Source organism: Ananas comosus, linkage group 5, assembly GCF_001540865.1.
Source record: "Ananas comosus cultivar F153 linkage group 5, ASM154086v1, whole genome shotgun sequence".
Lineage (NCBI taxonomy): Eukaryota > Viridiplantae > Streptophyta > Magnoliopsida > Poales > Bromeliaceae > Ananas > Ananas comosus.
In genome coordinates this window covers 758,241-776,353 of record NC_033625.1, presented here as the reverse complement: position 1 = coordinate 776,353, position 18,113 = coordinate 758,241, and the positions used below count along the sequence as shown (strand labels likewise).

Sequence of the window (18,113 nt, the reverse complement as noted above, 5' to 3'; positions counted from 1 at the left end):
CCTTAATTTTTTTAAAAAATAGGTAAAAGCCCGACCCGAAGCCCAACATTTTTTTTGGGTCGGGCTTGGTATAGTAATACCCGACCAAGCCGGCCCAGTTCCACCCCTAGGCGGAGCGGAGGCAAAACGGTCCGTCTCGCCTCTCACTCTCATGCTCTCGCCTCGCCTTGCCCTCGTCCATGCATCCCCCACCTTCCTCGCCTCCGACCCCGTTAAGGCCGCGCCGCGACTTTTTTTTTTTTAGCTTTTTTCTTTTTTTTTTTTTCTCTCGACATCTTCTCCACCGTCTCCGACGACGACGCCTCTCGCCCTTCCCGCCTTCTCATCTCTCCTCTCCTCATTTTCTGCCGCCTCTGACGACGATTTATCTTCGCCGGCGCCGACGTCGACACCGTAGAGTCACTGCGGCGCTACAGCCTCGGAGAGGGGGTCCTTAGCAGCGTCGTCACCGGCGCCGTTACCAGCGCCGTAGCTGTTGGCAGAGAAAGTGAAAAAAAAATTATAGAAAAAACAGAAAAAAAAATAAAGATAAAAAATTATATGAAAGAAGGATGAAAATAAATTACATCGTTAATTACAAAAAAAATTATAATGTCACTATTTAAGATGTAAACTGCTGCTTTAAGATAAAAATTATATCTCTTTGAACGAAATTATACTATTTTTTATCTTAAACTGCATCCTTTTAAGTGATATTTATACTGTTTCTCCTCTTGTGTGCACTGTTTCTCCTGTTATTGCACTATTTCTCCTCTTATTTATACAGAATGTGTGCAACAAGAGAAGAAACAGTATAAATATCTCTAAAAGGGTGCAGTTTCTCCTCTTATTGCATTGTTTCTCCTCTTGTTGCACTATTTCTCCTATTGTTTAACAGAAATGGTGCAACAAGAGGAGAAACAGTGCAACAAGAGAAGAAACAGGAGATATATCTCTTAAAACAGTGCAGTTTCTCCTCTTGTTGCACTATTTCTCCTATTGTTTACACAGAAATAGTGCAACAAGAGGAGAAAAAGTATATATATCTCTTAAAACAGTGCAGTTTCTTCTCTTCTTGCACTGTTTCTCCTCTTGTTGCACTATTTCTCCTTTTATTTACACAGAAATGGTGCAACAAGAGTAGAAACAGTATAAATATCTCTTAAAAGGGTACAGTTTAGTATAAAAAATAGTGTAACAAGAGGAGAAATGGTGCAACAAGAGGAGAAACAGTGCAACTTTTGTTTAAAGAGTGTAATTTTCATCTTAATGGATGCAGTTTACATCTGAAAGAGTGTAATAAGAAGAGAAACAGTGTAAATATTTCTCAAAGAGTGTAATTTTCATTTAAAGAGTGTAGTTTTCATCTTAAAGCTGCAGTTTACATCTTAAATAGTACAACTTATAATTTTTTTTGCAGTTAACGATACAATGTGATGTTCATCCTTCTTTTTATATAATTTTTTATCTTTATTTTTTTTTTCTATTTTTTCTATAATTTTTTTTTGTCACCTTCTCTGCCAACAGTCACGGTGTCGGCGACGACACCGCTAAGGACCCCCGCTCCGAGCCTGTAGCGCCGCAGTGACCTCCACGGTGTCGACGTCGGCGCCGGCGAAGATGCATCGTCGTCGGAGGCGGCAGAGAATGAGGGAGAGGGAGAGATGAGAAGGGCGGGGAAGGACGAGAAGGACGAGAGAGGCATCGTCGTCGGAGACGGTGGAGAAGAGTCGGAGAAGAAAAGAAAAGAAAAAAGCAAAAAAAAAAAAAATAGTGGCGCGGCCTTGGCGGGGTTGGAGGCGAGGAAGGTGGGGGGTGCGTGGACGAGGGCAAGGGCGAGGGCGAGGGCGAGGGCTAGAGAATGAGGGTGAGAGGCGAGACGGACCGTTTCCGCCTCCGCTCTGCCGGCGAGAAAAAAAAAGAACGAGAGAAACGAAGAGGAGAGAGAAAGAGGAAAGAGAAAAAGTAAAAAGGGTATTTTGGTCAGTTTGCTGAAAAAGTGGACCGAATCTGCAAAAACGAAAAAGGTTGCCCGATTTTGCAAAAGCCCAAAATAAGTGAATTTTTTATGCAAATTGGCCAATAAAATAGCCAAATTTCTCCATCGATCGATAGTAATGATTTTTTTTTATTGACAATTTTTTCACCAATAGAATTGAAGATTCATTAAATGCAACATGTCAATTGACAGTTCGTGAAGTCCGCAATTCCATCAGTTGAAAAAGGCATTGGAAGTAATAAAATTTATCAGAATCTTCTTGGGATTTCAGAAAATTTATCATATAATTGATAAAATATAATTTAAATTAAAAAAAAGAAAAGACATAATGGTACCAATCAAAAAAATAAATAAATAAATTTATGCATCTTATTAAAATGGCATATTGGTGATGAGCCCTTCCAATTAGTAAGTTCTTTTGAATTCTTGATTAAAATTTTTAGCTGATCATTAGACGTGTTTTCTCTCAGGTTCACTCACGGTGATCCTGGTCAAGCCTCAGAACGACAACACATAATAAGCTAGCAAAACAACAGGGAAGCAGCATCATCACCACATCCATGTGATTTTATACAGGAAAAATACGGAATATAGTGGAGACAACATAAAGAGTATTCGGTACCAACAAGCAGCTATGCTTAGACATGTAAACACAAAAACCAACCAACAAATTTGATTGATACAATTTGATAGTTCACACGATAACAATAAAAAAAATTTTAAAATTCGCTTTCATAAGTTCAGTTGCCTCGGAAACATGAATTCCCAAGAAGTATCTTCATGATATATTCGTCATATATGTTCTCGACTACAGGATACAGAAATGCTAATAATAATGCACATAAAAAGAAGATCTTCCTGTCAATGTATTATGAAAACAAATGCAAAAATCAAAAGGATTAGATTAGAGCAAAACACAGCAAGCACAACAAACCCAGCATATAAATAGATTTTTGCTTGCTAAAAAGAGAACAATAGAACAAACAGCATATAGAAATACTGATGAACAATGGAACAATTGTGCTTTGCAAGAGAAACAAATCAAAACTAAATTAGTTTTTAGTTGCTCATCTAAAAGCAAGCGAAATAAATCAAACTAAATTTGTTTTAAGAATCACATTAGCTTTGCAAAATAAAATTTAGTAGCTAAGGATTGATAAAGTGAAAAAGAAAATCTTCAAAATGATTTCACTTATGTCGGAAATTGCTGCGGGGAAGGACAAGAGGAAAGAAAAAGATCCTGATAGAAGCTCTATTTCATACAAGAAATCATTTTGCTTCCTGTAACTACGGAAAGAAAACTTCTTCCTCTTTCCTAACTACTTCAGTAACAGTAAATAGAAGTAAATGCATAAGGCCCTAAAAGGAATTAATGATAAGAAGAGTAGAGCACTCAATCACGCGGTTTGTCGTGGCAAACGGCCCGCTCTTCCATGATCAGAAACTCCTTAATACCTCTTCAAAGTTCAAAGAGAGAAAAGAAATCACCAAACAAGCTGCATTATTGCAAATTCTTAAAAGAGGAAAACAAGATCAGTGCCGGAGATGTTTCAGAATAAAAATCAAACAGTAATTAAAGCAGAATCACAACTTTTGCCATCAAAGGCAAATCCCTAAGAAGCCTTTGTGTTCAACACTTATGCAAATAATCATCTGTGATAACTACTTCATCCTGCAACTTCTCCAGTAGACTACCAAGATGAGAAAAACAAGGACATCTGGTACAAGATAATGTTACGAGTTGAGGATCCAGATAAAGCTATCACCTTCGAGTATTATCCAGATAAGTGCGCATATATGAGTTCTTCATCTAACTGTGATTTCACCGGAAAAAATATATTGGAAGAACAGACTTCCCCAAGAATGACATCATCCAAATTTAATATGCTCAATTTGATGCCGACATCCAGTATCAAACCAGGATCATCTTCAAGAAGCCTCATGGCAGTAAATTTGTTCACAAATGGACAAAATCTCTCTCGTAAAAACTTTTTATAACTATCAGAACTGCTTCCTCTTACTTCTAAATATCTTGTCCCTCTTAGCATAAACGTAAAAGAAACCAAAAACAAACACCCCAGATAAGGATACAGAAGCCCATGGAAATGGCGGGTCTTTAAAACAGACTAATGAAGCCTCTAGCTCTTGAGACGCCTCATACACCAAAGTGTGAATGGCATAAAGATCATGATCTGAAGACCTCAGAAAGTACATTGCCTTGTCAAAATCCAATTGGGACATAGCAGAGACCACCTTATCCAACTTGAACTTGAGCAAATTCCACCTCTGAACAAACTGTACATATCTATTCTTCTTAAGAAGCTTCCTATCGCCACCATGGGCAGCCATGGATTCCAACACATCGAGCGCACTGGTAATCGTAAAATTCAGAGTGGTTAGAAGAACGTTCCTTCGAGCTGCATCTCTTTGAACAAAGGACAGAGATAAAGCATCAGAGAAAGGCCCAAAAGGAGTTTGGCCAACACTCCATGTGTAATCCACTAACGTACTATTATGCTCGGGACTCCATAATAAGTGGGTTGGCGAGACACCCCACATGCTCTGAAGAACCGAACCAATGATCGGACGTTCCAAATTTCGTGTCTGCGTGATGACGTGCCGCCCGTTGCAGCTGTAGTCGCTCACAGTCTGCGAGCTCCTCGTCCTCACAGCGACTACCATGTCCCTAAAAGCGACAGCTTGGTGGTACCTATCTAGCAAGAGAAGCTTATCGTAGTCCAAATCAAAGACGTAAACAGGCAAAATTTTAGCATAATCCTCTTCTCCGATGCCTGCTGATCGGTGCATCTCTTCTGATGAATCCGATAGTATTTGCCTCAGCCGCTTCGAATCCAAATACTCGCTCACGATCAAAGTGTAGTTCTCGAAGAGGAACCTCGAAGTGAACGAGTTTGTCGACCTAGCAATTGCGAACGAACACATAGGGCATTCGGAATACTTGATGGAATATGATTTGAAGGCTAAAGATTGACCCTTGTAGGCCAGATCGCTCTCTTTGAGCGTCTGCTCCACAACATTCCAATCGAGACCAGAGGGATCCTTGGCGTCCGATCCGTGAATGTGAACAAACTGGATCAGGAGTGTGTTCTCGTAGTATACAGGGATTCTCAAAGAAGGGACCAGGAGGGTTTTGTACGCACTGAGAACTAAGGAGGCGAGATCGGAGAGAAGCGCCCGTTCCGACTTGGGCCGGCCGTGGACGGAGGTGAGAGGGTGGAACTCACCTCGGGGGAGGACGCCGTCGCCGGAGAGCGCCGGACCGTAGTCCACCGGCCCGGCGGCGAGATCGATCCACAGATACCGATCCTTTCCGGCCCAGAGCGTGCCCAGGCACTTGGAGAACGCAGGGGAGGCGTCACGGCCGTCGTAGGAGTAGGCGTAGGGCTTCGACTGCGATCCGAGGTTTATCAAGTAGATGTAGAAGGCCGGGGCGGAGGTGGGGTACTCCTTGTGGAAATCCTGCTGGACGATGGAGTCGACAAGGGAGTAGGGGACGGAGACGAGGGAGCTGCGGTGGAAGGGGGAGGCGGCGGCGTCGAGGTGGGACCGGAGGGCGTCGGAGAGGCGGGAGGAGAGCGGGGAGGCGGCGGAGGAGGGGGAGACGTCGAGGCGGAGGGCGTGGGAGAGGGCGAGGCGGTGGGGGGCGGCGACGGAGTGGAAGGGCGCGGAGGAGACCGCGGCGGAGGCGAAGGAGGAGAGGAGGGAGGGGGCGGCGGAGGCGAAGGAGGGGCCGACGAGCTTGACGGAGACGGGGACGGAGATCTCGAGGGAGAGGAGGAGGGAGACGAGGGAGGGGGCCGAGGAGGGGGAGGGGGAGAGGAGGGACCTCTTCAGGTGGGATGGGAGGGAGGCGAAGGAGTCGTTGGCGGCGGCGGGGTCGCGGCGGAGACCGTCGGAGAGGAAGGAGTCGAGGCCGATCGCCGGAGAAGATGCGGCGGAGGAGAAGAAGGGGAAGAGGAAGAGGAGGAGAACTAGGGTTTTGGACATGGCCGCGCTGAACAGAGTCCCGAGAGGAAGAAGATGGAAGGGGGGATCGAGGAAGGTGGAGGAGAATGGTGTTGGAAGGGAGAATGGTAGTAGGGTTTGAGAGCGGAGTAGGGGGGGAAGGAAATGTATACAAGTCCGGTTGTAGGCGATTGCTACAACCTTTGCTCTTTGGAGACATGGGCTGTTGGGCTCTTCTTTTTAATTTTTCATGGTAGCCCTCAAAAAAGTTAATTTATTAAAATAGCACCAAGCAAAAGTAACTTCCTGAATGGGTTTAATTACTAGTCTAGTTACCAAAGTTTGATTTAAATTCAATCTCGTAGTCAGAATTTTAGATGTAACAATTTAATTTATGGAATGAATCTTGATTCTATGTACTCCCTGAAGACTAAATCAATGCCAGTTTCAATTTGGCGCACACAGTCTCCATTTTAGCTGAGCAAAATCGTTCACAGACAATATACATGTAGAAGTAGTACTTGATTACTGTGCAAAACTTCAGAAGATTATTATAATTGAATTTTGAGAGCCAAATTAAAATAGAATGCACTTGATTGCAGTTTTGTTAGAAAACATACCTAGTAGTGCTACTGAAAAAAAAAAAGAAAAGAAAAGAAAAGAAAAAAACAATCTTGTAATATCTTCAGCATTTTTTTCATTTTAAAATCAAAGTCACTTAATTAAAATTTCTACTTCTGAGGAAACAAAAGTTATTTCTTCTTACCACTTTAAGACTAGAGACATGGTGGAAGAACATACCAAATCCACTAATACAAAAAAGTTAAAAGAGTTTACAAGAAAATAAAAACTGAACGGAACTGAACTGATAATAGTTTTGAAGCATAAGAACTAGGATGGTGATATTCTTACTGCTCTATAAGAATTAAGAGCTTTTAAGTTCTGTACAAGTTGGTAGTGAAAAAAAGACTAGAACAAAAGATAACATTAGAAACCCTCCGAAACAGAAACTAAGAAACATCCATGAAGCATTATTAAAGAACCCGCACTCAGCAAGAAAAAGTGCTCTATCACGGCTGAAGCAGGAAAGCCAAGCCGACCTTCGCACTCTTCTCGATGGCCTTAGTGTCGACCTCACTGGAGATGGTGACGAATGATTTGGGCCTCCACTCATGCTGGATGAGGGCGCTTGCTTTGCCAGAATTGTTGAATCGAGCCTTCACCAAAGTCAGAGGATCAAGAGCATGCTGCGTCCCGAAGGTTAGAGTATTTTCATTGGTTGAGAAGTTGTGCGTGAGCTCGCCCCCGACAGCCGTGCTCGTCAGCGGGCTCACAAGATGGTAGTACGAAGCACTAACGCTGTCTCCCTTATCATTCCTGCACACAGGAGTTTCAAATTGATCAGATGCTTGGCTTGACCACAAATTAGTCTCTTAAGTTTTTGAACCCAGCTTCCGGTAAATACGCAAGAGTCAATATTAACCAGTCAGTCCCTCTAATCAGAGACTTAAACTGTTCAAATGTAACTCCAAAGTAGTCAAATCAGGCCGAGTTTTAAAGCTTTTTTTTTTTAGAGAGAGAAAGGTAGCATGCTACCGGCATCGTTTATTTCTTTATAGTAATAAACTTAATTGGGAATGTAAAACAACTAGATTTCGAACTTGAAACCTCAGTTTTAAAGATAAAATCTGTAATCGACTCTTTTGTCTTTACCGTGTTTGTAAATATATGCAGCCTTTCCCTTTGAGATAACAATTATACAGACAGTCCCTAAGTAGGAATGTAGGATATCCCCACACCAGTAGCCCATGGCTCTTGGTAATCTTTGTTATTCCCCAAACAAAACAAACACTATTTGAATATGCTAACACATTATGCTAATAGTTCTCTCGTAGCCAATATTTACACTTATTCAATAAAAATAGTACCAGCAAATACTCCATACACAAAGGGGTCAAAGAATTATTTCGCTTTAGAGATGCTTACACGGTCAGTGAGGCGATAAGGTCATAGTTGATTATGTTGAATCCAGCATTATACTTGGTGAAGTTTCCTGTTGCAGAATCAAATAAAACATCAGCCCCAAGAGCAAAGACATTATTTCCAACCACACCAGAGAGATTGATAAGGGGGTTAGCGGTCAGCCCAATGCTCCCGCTAATCCCTGCATAGTCGTGCAAGTATTGCAATTCAACCTGCAAAAAACAGGGAGGGGGGGGGAAAGAGGAGGAGAAACGTGAACTTTACAAATACAGGACATTAATTGATACATATAAACAATACAAAAAGCAGCCTTAAAATAGTACACAGGAGGCTTACTACTATGGAATTCAAATGCTGGATAGCAAAAACAAATACAGTTCTGATCTACCTTCCCGGATCTCTGATCAGGTACTACGAAGCTGAATATTGTTCTCAAACCAGGAGTGGCGAGTTCATCAACAGTAACTGTCGTCAAAAGCTAAGATACACAACGAAGCAAACAAGAACATTAGGTCAAAAATTAAATGAGTCTTAAAGCCCATAAACTTAGATAGCACGGCCTCGCCAGTTGTACAAAAAAGCTGTACACGATGTTTGCCATGCAAATTGCTAAGGTTGAAGACTATCAAGATGCAAGAATAATTGAGGTCAAAAGTATAACTGACATTTGCATCTGAATTTGCTTTGATGTCGACAGCAATATTCTTATTCCTTAGCTGAGAATGGATCTCGCCCAAAATAAGATCATTTTGCTTTGTGCCTGATGCAGTAATAGCCTGCAATGCACAATAGAGAATGAACTGAGAATTGTACAAGAAAACTAACATACAACACAGGATGACACAAAAACAGAACCCCATTCATGATTTGGCAGTTTGAGGTTTGCAAAGAAAGCAAATACATTTCTGTCACTAATTTGACATAAGGTCCTCATTCAATCTCGGAAATGTTCGGAAATAACGGTTGAGGAGATTAAATCATAAAGTCGAGGAAAAGGATGGAAGTAGAAACTATCTTTCAGCAACTACATTCCAGTAAAACACTCACCAGCAAGTCGCTAATTCTAAAGAGCATGCATAAATGATTAAATAGAGCAACATCACACTCGAAGAATGTGATGAGAAAAGTCGGCATGCCATCCGTAAATATTCAGAGCAGAAACCTGTGAAGCAATCAATCTTAATTTCTGTCTATAATTTTCCTCAGAACATGTCCATTTACGGTGAACTCAAAAGTCCTATAAACCCCATGATGAGATCAAATGCATGAATGCAAGAATAGTAACATAAAAATGATCTGTTATACCATGCATGTCACATTTTCTTCAATGGATTTACTCATCAAGAACTAAAGCATTAAAAAACACACACACACAAAAAAAAACACAAACTAGTTTATCAACTTAATCACCACCTGATACAAATTGGCGCAGAACAAGCAGTGCGACATAGAGACAGAGCTTCAAAACAAGCTCCAAATAAATTAAACTCTGAAATGATACACCCAAAAAATCACAAAAATATCTCATGTTTCCTGCAACTGAATTGAAGGAATTCAAACCAAATGCAACAATACATTCACCAATTACTTAATAACATATTAATGCAAACATACGGTTTGTAAACTTATATAAGATGATACAACCACTTCATAGCATAGTATCATAGTAGCATAGCACCATAATTGCGATCCATGAACATCTATTAAATAAAAACAAATTTAGCAAACTAAATCCTAGTGGACTAAAACTCCCAAAACCTTTAAAATAAAGAAAAATAATTCAAGCAAACAAGAGAAAAATTAGCTCACAACTCCATTAGCGGTTTCGGTAGTGACAGCAAACTTCTGATCCGTAAGGTAATCCCTGTAAAGAAGATCTGAAGCCCGAACAATAATAAGAAAAAATCGACAAGGATGACCAAAAATACATCAAAAAAAAGAGGAAAAAAGGGGGGGAGAAATCAAATACCTCTTGCTTTTTTTCCGATGTCGGAGTAGAGTCCCGGACCCATTCTCTCTTCGTCCTCGATCGATACTTAGTGGAAACACGTACAGTGAGAGCTTATATGTAGAACAAGCTATTCCTGGGGGGTTGATTCTTTATACGAGGAAATGAACTTTGTTTAAATTTTCCATTTTTTTTCTAGATGGGAAACTGTTGGAGCGTTCTAGACCCGTTCGATAAGGACGATTTTGATACGATGAACGGTTGGGATCGTCGCAGCGTTTTTTATTTAAATCCTCTCTTTATGTTGAAAGCGGTGGAGCACCGGAGCGCTTCTGGTCGAAGCGCGATGATTTGGACGGTTCTGATTTAAAGTTCCAAATGCCTCACGACGGTGGGAGTGGGCAAGTTGGGGCGCGCGTCCGAGGACACGTGGCGTGCGACGGGAAGTTTCTCGCATGGCGCCTCGAAGAGTGAAGGATCGTGGGCCGTGTGGGCTAGCGAGGCCCACATATAGGCTTATTTGTCTTACATCCGCCATTTAGGGGGAGCAAAACCGAACCGGGTTATATGGCCTTGGGCCCCCATTACGGTTGAACCGAACCGGGTTACATTTTGGTTACTCGGGGTCCTCGGGCTCGAGACCACGGTTCACGCAAACATTTTTATTCCGGAGGTGTGGATCGAGAAGCACCGTGAATTGGTGAAACCTGTGTACTTCGTCTTCTTCCTCGCCGCTTCCTCCGAGGAATCGATCGCCCTAGCGAGAGAGCTCGTCAATGGCGGATTACCACTTCGTGTACAAGGACGTGGAGGGCGCGAGCACGCAGTGGGACGATATCCAGCGCCGCCTCGGCAACCTGCCCCCCAAACCCGCGCCCTTCAAGCCCCCTCCCTTCGTCCCCGCTGACGATCCCGATCTCCGCCCCAAATCCAAGGATTGGATCGACGAGCGCTCCCCCGAGGAGCTCGAGGACCTCGAGGACGACCTCGACGACGATCGCTTCCTCCAAGAGTACAGGTTCCGAGTTCGCACAACCCCTACCCTCGCCTGTTTGATTTGTTTGCTGTTTGGTTTCCATCTAATTGGGATTATGGTTTCGTTATTTGGTGCTGAAGGAAGAAGAGGCTCGCGGAGTTGCGGGAGACGGCGAGGGTGGCGCGGTTCGGATCGGTGGTGCCGATCTCCGGATCGGATTTCGTGCGGGAGGTGTCGCAGGCGCCGCCCGATGTATGGGTCGTCGTGTTTCTCTACAAGGATGGGTAATTTGCCGAGATCTCGCTCCCCTTTTCTTTTTTCAGAATTCGACCAATTTTATATTCTCTTAGATGAGTTACACCCTTCTGTTTTTTGGAGAACCTAGATCCGCTGATAAGCAATTGTTCTTTGAACCTGGAATTGACTATTTGATGCTCGTGATATTGATCAAACTGTTACAAATGATTAAATTGTGAAACTGCTTGGATTGAAATTTGGCTCAATAAACACTTGCTCCGCTGTGTCATTTGGTAAGCTAATGGATCTTGACTATAGCATTAGTTGCGGGTATAGGTTTTAGCTGGAAATAGAAATAAATAGGTTTGTGCCAAAATTATTTTACCAGTCTCACATTCTCTTTGTTTGTGTATAGGAAATAATGCTGCTGCCACAAAAATGTTACTTGCATGTTGGGATTGAGACTTTGTAATGGAATTTAGTTATAGTTCATTTAAGTAAGACCCTTGATACCCTTACTCTTTGTAAAATTCTTCACAAGCTGTTGGTGATCAAACGTCAGTTTGAATCAAAATCGAATAAAACATCTCTAACTCTACTCGTTCAAAAAACAAGCAATGTTTATACTTAGCTCAGCTTGCTTGGTTCAGCCTATTTATAGTTTACTTCAGATATGACATTAATTATGTTATTCTTTTCTTCCAGCCTAGCATCTCATGCTCTGAAAAAACTGTTGAAAACAGTCCAATTCCAATTAATAACTATAAAATGGTTTTACTTGAATGCATCCCGTTGGGAGTTTCTTCTTTCTGTATTCTTTCCATTTTGATCTTCTTTTATGGCAAGTAATTCGTTTGCACAATTTCTTTTGCGAACTAAGCTTTTTAATTTTTATGCCTTCCTATTCTTGAAATCCCTAATGTGTAGCAGTCAGCACGTTTTGTTATTGTTTGTAGTAGCATGGCTTTTGAATTTTGCCTACATAGTAGAGTATATATGTTGCTGTGGTTATATAATAAGATGATAAACCTCCAATCTTTGTCATTTCTGGATAGCAATATTTGACCAATTCGTATTATATGTATTGAACTTATCATGCTCATATGATTTTTATTTGTCCTCAATCAGGTCTTAGTATACTTATTACATTTGCGATCAAGTTTATATAATTATAAGTATGACTTGGTAGTTTCTTATTGCTTTTATGATTTGATGACAGAATACCAGAATGTGGGCTACTTCTACGTTGCCTGGAAGAACTGGCTACCAGATATCCAGAAACCAAATTTGTTAAAATAATCTCTACTGACTGCATTCCAAACTATCCGGACCGTAACCTGCCAACTATATTGGTTTACAATAATGGTGCTGTAAAAGGAACATTTGTGGGGTTGCATCAGTTTGGTGCAAGGAGATGCACACCTGAATGTAAGTTCCATTACCAAGAGCATTATTTGGATTCATTGCTAATTAGTTTTCCTTGATATTATAGAGGCTACTCCATTTTCGTGCATCGTATATACACACATGTTGAATGTTATTGTTGGCTGTGGTTTGTCTTGCAAGAATGAGTTATTTTATTTTATTTTATTTTATTTTAAAAAAACATGTTGGATTTTGTGTCTCATCTTCCTTCATGGCTGTTTCTAAGCCTTCTTAGATAAAAAGGTGTATAATGGAGAAAAAAGCCAATTTCTAGCTGATAAAACCACCAACCTTACCACATCTTCTGGGAATTTTCTTGAATATAATATTGACTGCCATCTGAGGTGAATTTATTATCTTCTAGGGTGTTTTTGTGTGTGGCTTTATAAGTAAGACATTTCTGCTTGCTGTTGGGAGTAGGGGATATATTTATCGCATGGTAGTAACAAAAATGTCTCTTAACGAGTTCAATAGAAGCTAAAGTTGGTTCTCTGTACAAACATAGGATTAGGACATCCAATCAATGTCTTTGGTTCTTTGTCAAGGAAGAATGTGTTAACACCTAACTTGTCCTTCAATATGCGCTTTCATCGAGGAATGCCTTTGGTTATTTATATTGAATAAATATGCGTCATGGATTAATGCTGGGGAATTTGCTATATGAATGACTGCAAAGACACCGCAAGTAACTGATCCATTTCCAAGATACAACATTCTTTGTTTGTTTACAATCTAGGACTCGTTAACAAATGGGAATATTTAAACTCTGCCTGTTAAGATAGTAAAACATGTGCAATTTTATCATTAAAGAGTTGCCACGCAAGAGTTGCTTTTGTTAGTAATTAATGTACTAAACCTTAAGGTAGGAGTTTGTTGAGAGAGTCTTATTGGCAACGAAAGAGGAAACAGCTCCCGTACTATGGAGTTATTTGAGGAGAAACAAATGATGAGGATTATAATTTGTCGGTAATTACTAATATCGTGTTCCTTTCAGCTGTCGCTTTAGCTCTTTGCCGGTCGGATCCTGTGCTTAATGATGGCCAAAGTGGGAATGATTCGTCAAGGGAGACCGTTATTGAAGGTGTTCGTAAGAAGTTCATCGAGAAAGTTGTGACGCAGCATGAAGAGGAGGATGAATACTCCAGTGACGATTAGATCGTGTCCTTGTGTTCCTCTTTGTGTTATTTATTCATGAAAAAGCCATATATCACGTTGGTGGGGAATGTTCTTGTATGTTTTCTGAAGATTTTATACTCTCTCTTTTTTTTTTCTTTTTTTTTGGTTGTATTTCCAGCCTTGTGACTAGAAGCTTGTTTCCAGCGGAAACGATATGAGCGGATCTTACATTTTGGGGGCGCGTAAAGTACAGAAAAAAGTGGCTAAATTTAACACTATTTGTAGTTTGGCCCCTGCGGGGCAAAAAAGTATTTTTGACGTGCCAAGTATTTAGACAGTTAATTAGCACTCGTGCCAAATTTCGTGCATCTGCATGACTGCTGTTTCTAGTATTTCTGTTCCGTAGAGATATTAAATTCAATTTGTTCTTATCATGAGGTTGGGATTTTGCATCTTGTACTGTTGTTATTGCTGGCGTTCTATATAATATAGGACATATTTTACATCTTGTACTGTTGTTATTGCTGGCGCTCTGTATATATACAGGTCATTGAAATAGAGCTGGATCTTCTCACCATCGAGAGAGTTCTCCCCGTAATTTGTTGTCTCTTCGTGTAAACTTTAGTCTCTCATGCTTCTCGGATAAGAACAACCACCTATAACGTAAATAAAATCCAAAGGGAAAAATAAAAGAGTTTAATGCAAGCGATAGCAACCCAAATGGATCTCAACTACAACACGTGGTTCTCTCATTCGCCTAAAGCTTAGCTCAGGTCAAATGGAATCCTCATTCTTAATGTGCAAAACATCATGCTCCGTTGCAGAATTTGAAAGCGATTCTTCAGCTTTGCTTGACTCGTTAAAATATTATTAGCCAGTCAAAGAAACTTTAAGGCCACCCCGCAGATAAAACCCAGTGGACCATTTGAACACGTGGCCGATAATACCACAAATTAAAAACCACGTGGACTGTTGCATTTGTGGTGCTTAATAAATCACATGCCACCCAAAAAAGGAGTTCAAAAAAAAAAGAAAAGAAAAAAGAAAAAAGAAAACTGCATTTGCCATAATCACGCCTTTATTGGGTCGCAGTTGCCCTGTGTGCTATATATGTGGCTTGAATCGAGTACTGAAATTTTTTCAGTAGCACCGACGGTTTCTAGAGCAAGTGGCAAAGGGTTTGGTGGGTCAGTACCCGAGACCCAAGTTCGAATACTAAGTTGATTCACATTTCCAGCTAAGTTTATTTCTAAATGGAATAAACGAAGCGGATAGCGTGCTATCTATTTCTCAAAAAAAAAAAAAAAAAAAAAGAAGAAATTTTTTCAGTAGCTACTTGAGTAAAATGGAAAGATATTTTTTTTGAGAAAAATGGAAAGATATAATACTACTACTACTACTACCAATTAATTGTCTCACCAACACAGTTGAGAGATAATGTCACATAATACACACCAAAATGTAACCCAAAGTGACCTTTGTTGATCACGACAAAGGGTAGATCTAGTTGTCAGATTGATCTAAACAGTCACAAAAATGTCCTCCACTAGGCAGCAAAATGTAAGAAAATTTTAATGCGAAGAAAAAAAATGCTTGAGAACAGTTTTCACCACAGGACCATCAAATTTACCGATCATCTTACTTTCGAATAATACTCTTAAATTCTATTTTAGAGTTAACAAGGCTCAAGATTAGTTCATCACATTCGCGTGTAACTCTTCCTTTTCTTTGTTTCTTTTTCTCTTTTTCTCTTTTTCTCTTTTTAAGGTTAGAGTCGGAATTTAAGAGCTCGTAGTTCACACCACAAAACCTCTTTAATCAGGGACTTTAATCCTGACCCTCACTAGTGCACCACCATAAGCGCATCTTTAATCGAAACTTGTTAATCTTGGCCCTCACGCAATCCCTCTACATGCCTCACAGTTGAAACCAGTAACTTTACAAGCAACAAGGCTCTATTCGATTTTTAAATCAACTTTTGGACTTTAACATTCTCCTTCGAAAAATCAGTTAAAATTACAACAAGGAAATAAGTGGTGATTATGCAGATAATCCAAATTTTCGTTACCCCCTGCAATTGTTATCCCGTTTCTAGGAGCTACATTAGGGCAAGTGTCATCTCATATAATTGTAGACTAATAATAATTGATGTAACTAAATTGGTGATGAGGAACATGCTACATGTGACCTAGATTGGTCTTATTTGATCCCAAATATTGGCTTCTAGTTCTCCCCAATTTCTTATCTTTTTACCTTCTTTTTCTTTAGTTTAATCACAATCACATTATAAATGCATCTATGATGCACTCCTAATCATCTTTTCTTTCGGAGAAGTGAAAAAGGGACAAATTATGGATCCATAGCATGCTCGAATTTACCATTTGGCAGCTCAGATTTTAAAGATAATTTTTTTCTTTACAGTTCACTTTTAATCCGGTTGAAATCTTTATTTAATTGGCTATTTGTTGGTGAACATCGTTTACAAAGCTAAACCGCATATCCTACTCGTGTATTTTTTTTTTCTTTTTTTAAAAAAATTCTTTAGTGTTTCATATCTTTGATGCTAATTATTAAAAAAGAAATGGAGAAATTGACCTTACTAAATTTAAACCCTAATAAATTTCACTACTTAAGCTCAACTCCGTAACTTCCCTTTTTTTTATTTTCCGTATATTATCACTAGAAAATGAAATGACTAAGGGTTTGTTTGGTTATCCGTAAAAATGGCTTGTTTGGTTGTGGTAAAATGATTTTTCATGAAAACCTTTTTTACATATTTGGATGAAAACGGGGCTTTTCGTTTTCCGCCATTTTTACGCGGAAAACGAAAACTCTTTACCAAAAGGCACGGCTTATGGCAGCGGGAAAAGACGCGGTCCACGAGAAAAGCTTGTTCTCGTGGACCACGTGAGAGGACCCACCATAGACCGCTCTTTCTATGTCTGTTTATATATATGTATAATATTTTATTTTTATTATAAATTTGCTAATATATAATATTTTATTTATAATATTATTTATAAATATATAATAATTTATTTTATAGTATTTAAATATATATATAATTATATATTACATTACATATTTACTGTATAATATATTTTACATATATTTTATTAATAAATATAAATTATAATAATTATATATGTAGTATGATAATTATTTTATATTAATAATATATATAATAATTATTTTATATTAATAATATATATATATAATATGACAAAATACATATAATCATTTCCCATTTATTTTTTCTTTCTTTTTCTTTCAACCAAACAACCGTAACGGAAAGCTTTTTTTTTTTTCCTACAAACCAAACGCTAAGAGCGTAAAATTTATTTTCCTCCGAAAATTTTTTTTTTACTTAAAATTTTTTTTTCCACAGTTTTACGTCAAACCAAACAGCCCCTAAACGAACAAAATGGCAAAGTAAAAGGGCTATTTTGTCATTTCACACACTTGCTGTAGAAACAGTGTGATTATATACACATATATATATAGAGTTGGACTGGGCTACTATTAGTAGCAAAATTCTATTGTTGCTACCAGTTTTTTAGCCTTTGGATCAACTCTTTTCATTATTTCTAACCATTAGATTAAATACTATAACCCAGTGGGGACCACTCAACCCTAGGAGAACCACTCAACTCTAACCGACTAATATCATCCCGACCCTACAATTTTTCATCCAAGGGTGAAAAGCTTGATAGCAAAAAGAGCGTTTTACTATTAATAGTATTTCAGCCTAATAATATTTCAGCCTAAATTTAGGCTGAAATACTATTAATAGTAAAACGCTCTTTTTGCTATCAAGTTTTTCACCTTTGGATGAGTGGTCTCCACTGGGTTATAGTATTTAATCCAATAGTTAGAAATAATGAAAAGAGTTTATCCAAAGGCTAAAAAACTGGTAGCAACAATGGAATTTTGCTACTAATAGTAGCCCAGTCCAACTCTATATATTTATATATATAGAGCTAGGCTGGTATACTATCGGTAGCACCGAGGCCTCCGTGCTATCAAGTTGTTTTCAATGATGCCGATTCCAAATCGACGATCGGCTCCGTTAGACTTGATCTACACTATTGAAAGTATTTGGAAATTAAATTTCATAATTTTTCGGTATCATTTACCTATCAAACGAGTAGTCTAAAAATGAACGGCTGAAAATAAAAATCTCATAAAAAACGATGATAGAAGACTTGAATTTAAGATCAGAGGTACTGAACTTACTCTAAATAGTAAAAATAATTTTTCATAAAATTTTCATCTGATTTGGATTGTTTTACACCGTTAAACTTACAAATGCATCACATCTACCATTAAAATTATCAATTTTGAGACCTTTTGATCACTAGCCAAATGATGTCGAAAAATTATGAAATTTAGTTTTCAAATATTTTTAATAGTATAGATCAAGTCTAACGGAGCCNATTTAAAAATTTACAATATAAATTATATATTTTATAAATTCATATATT

General features: G+C 39.1%; 3 protein-coding genes across 3 annotated transcripts; 1 reads left to right on the top strand and 2 right to left on the bottom strand.

Moving 5' to 3' along the window:
- LOC109710573 lies at positions 3,454-6,120 on the bottom strand. The gene has a single exon (XM_020233266.1). The coding sequence runs from the start codon at positions 5,984-5,986 to the stop codon at positions 3,980-3,982; it is 2,007 nt and encodes a 668-aa protein (XP_020088855.1). The 5' UTR covers positions 5,987-6,120; the 3' UTR covers positions 3,454-3,979.
- Positions 6,820-10,181, bottom strand: LOC109709986 (mitochondrial outer membrane protein porin 1-like). The gene is made up of 6 exons (XM_020232393.1): positions 9,897-10,181; positions 9,737-9,804; positions 8,593-8,703; positions 8,316-8,405; positions 7,931-8,139; positions 6,820-7,321 (listed from the first exon to the last, which is right to left on the bottom strand). Exons 1-6 carry the CDS (start codon positions 9,937-9,939, stop codon positions 7,015-7,017), a joined length of 828 nt encoding a protein of 275 aa, XP_020087982.1. The 5' UTR covers positions 9,940-10,181; the 3' UTR covers positions 6,820-7,014.
- On the top strand, positions 10,519-14,058 carry LOC109710956 (phosducin-like protein 3). Its single transcript, XM_020233785.1, has 4 exons — positions 10,519-10,893; positions 10,992-11,135; positions 12,308-12,516; positions 13,508-14,058. Exons 1-4 carry the CDS (start codon positions 10,652-10,654, stop codon positions 13,666-13,668), a joined length of 756 nt encoding a protein of 251 aa, XP_020089374.1. The 5' UTR covers positions 10,519-10,651; the 3' UTR covers positions 13,669-14,058.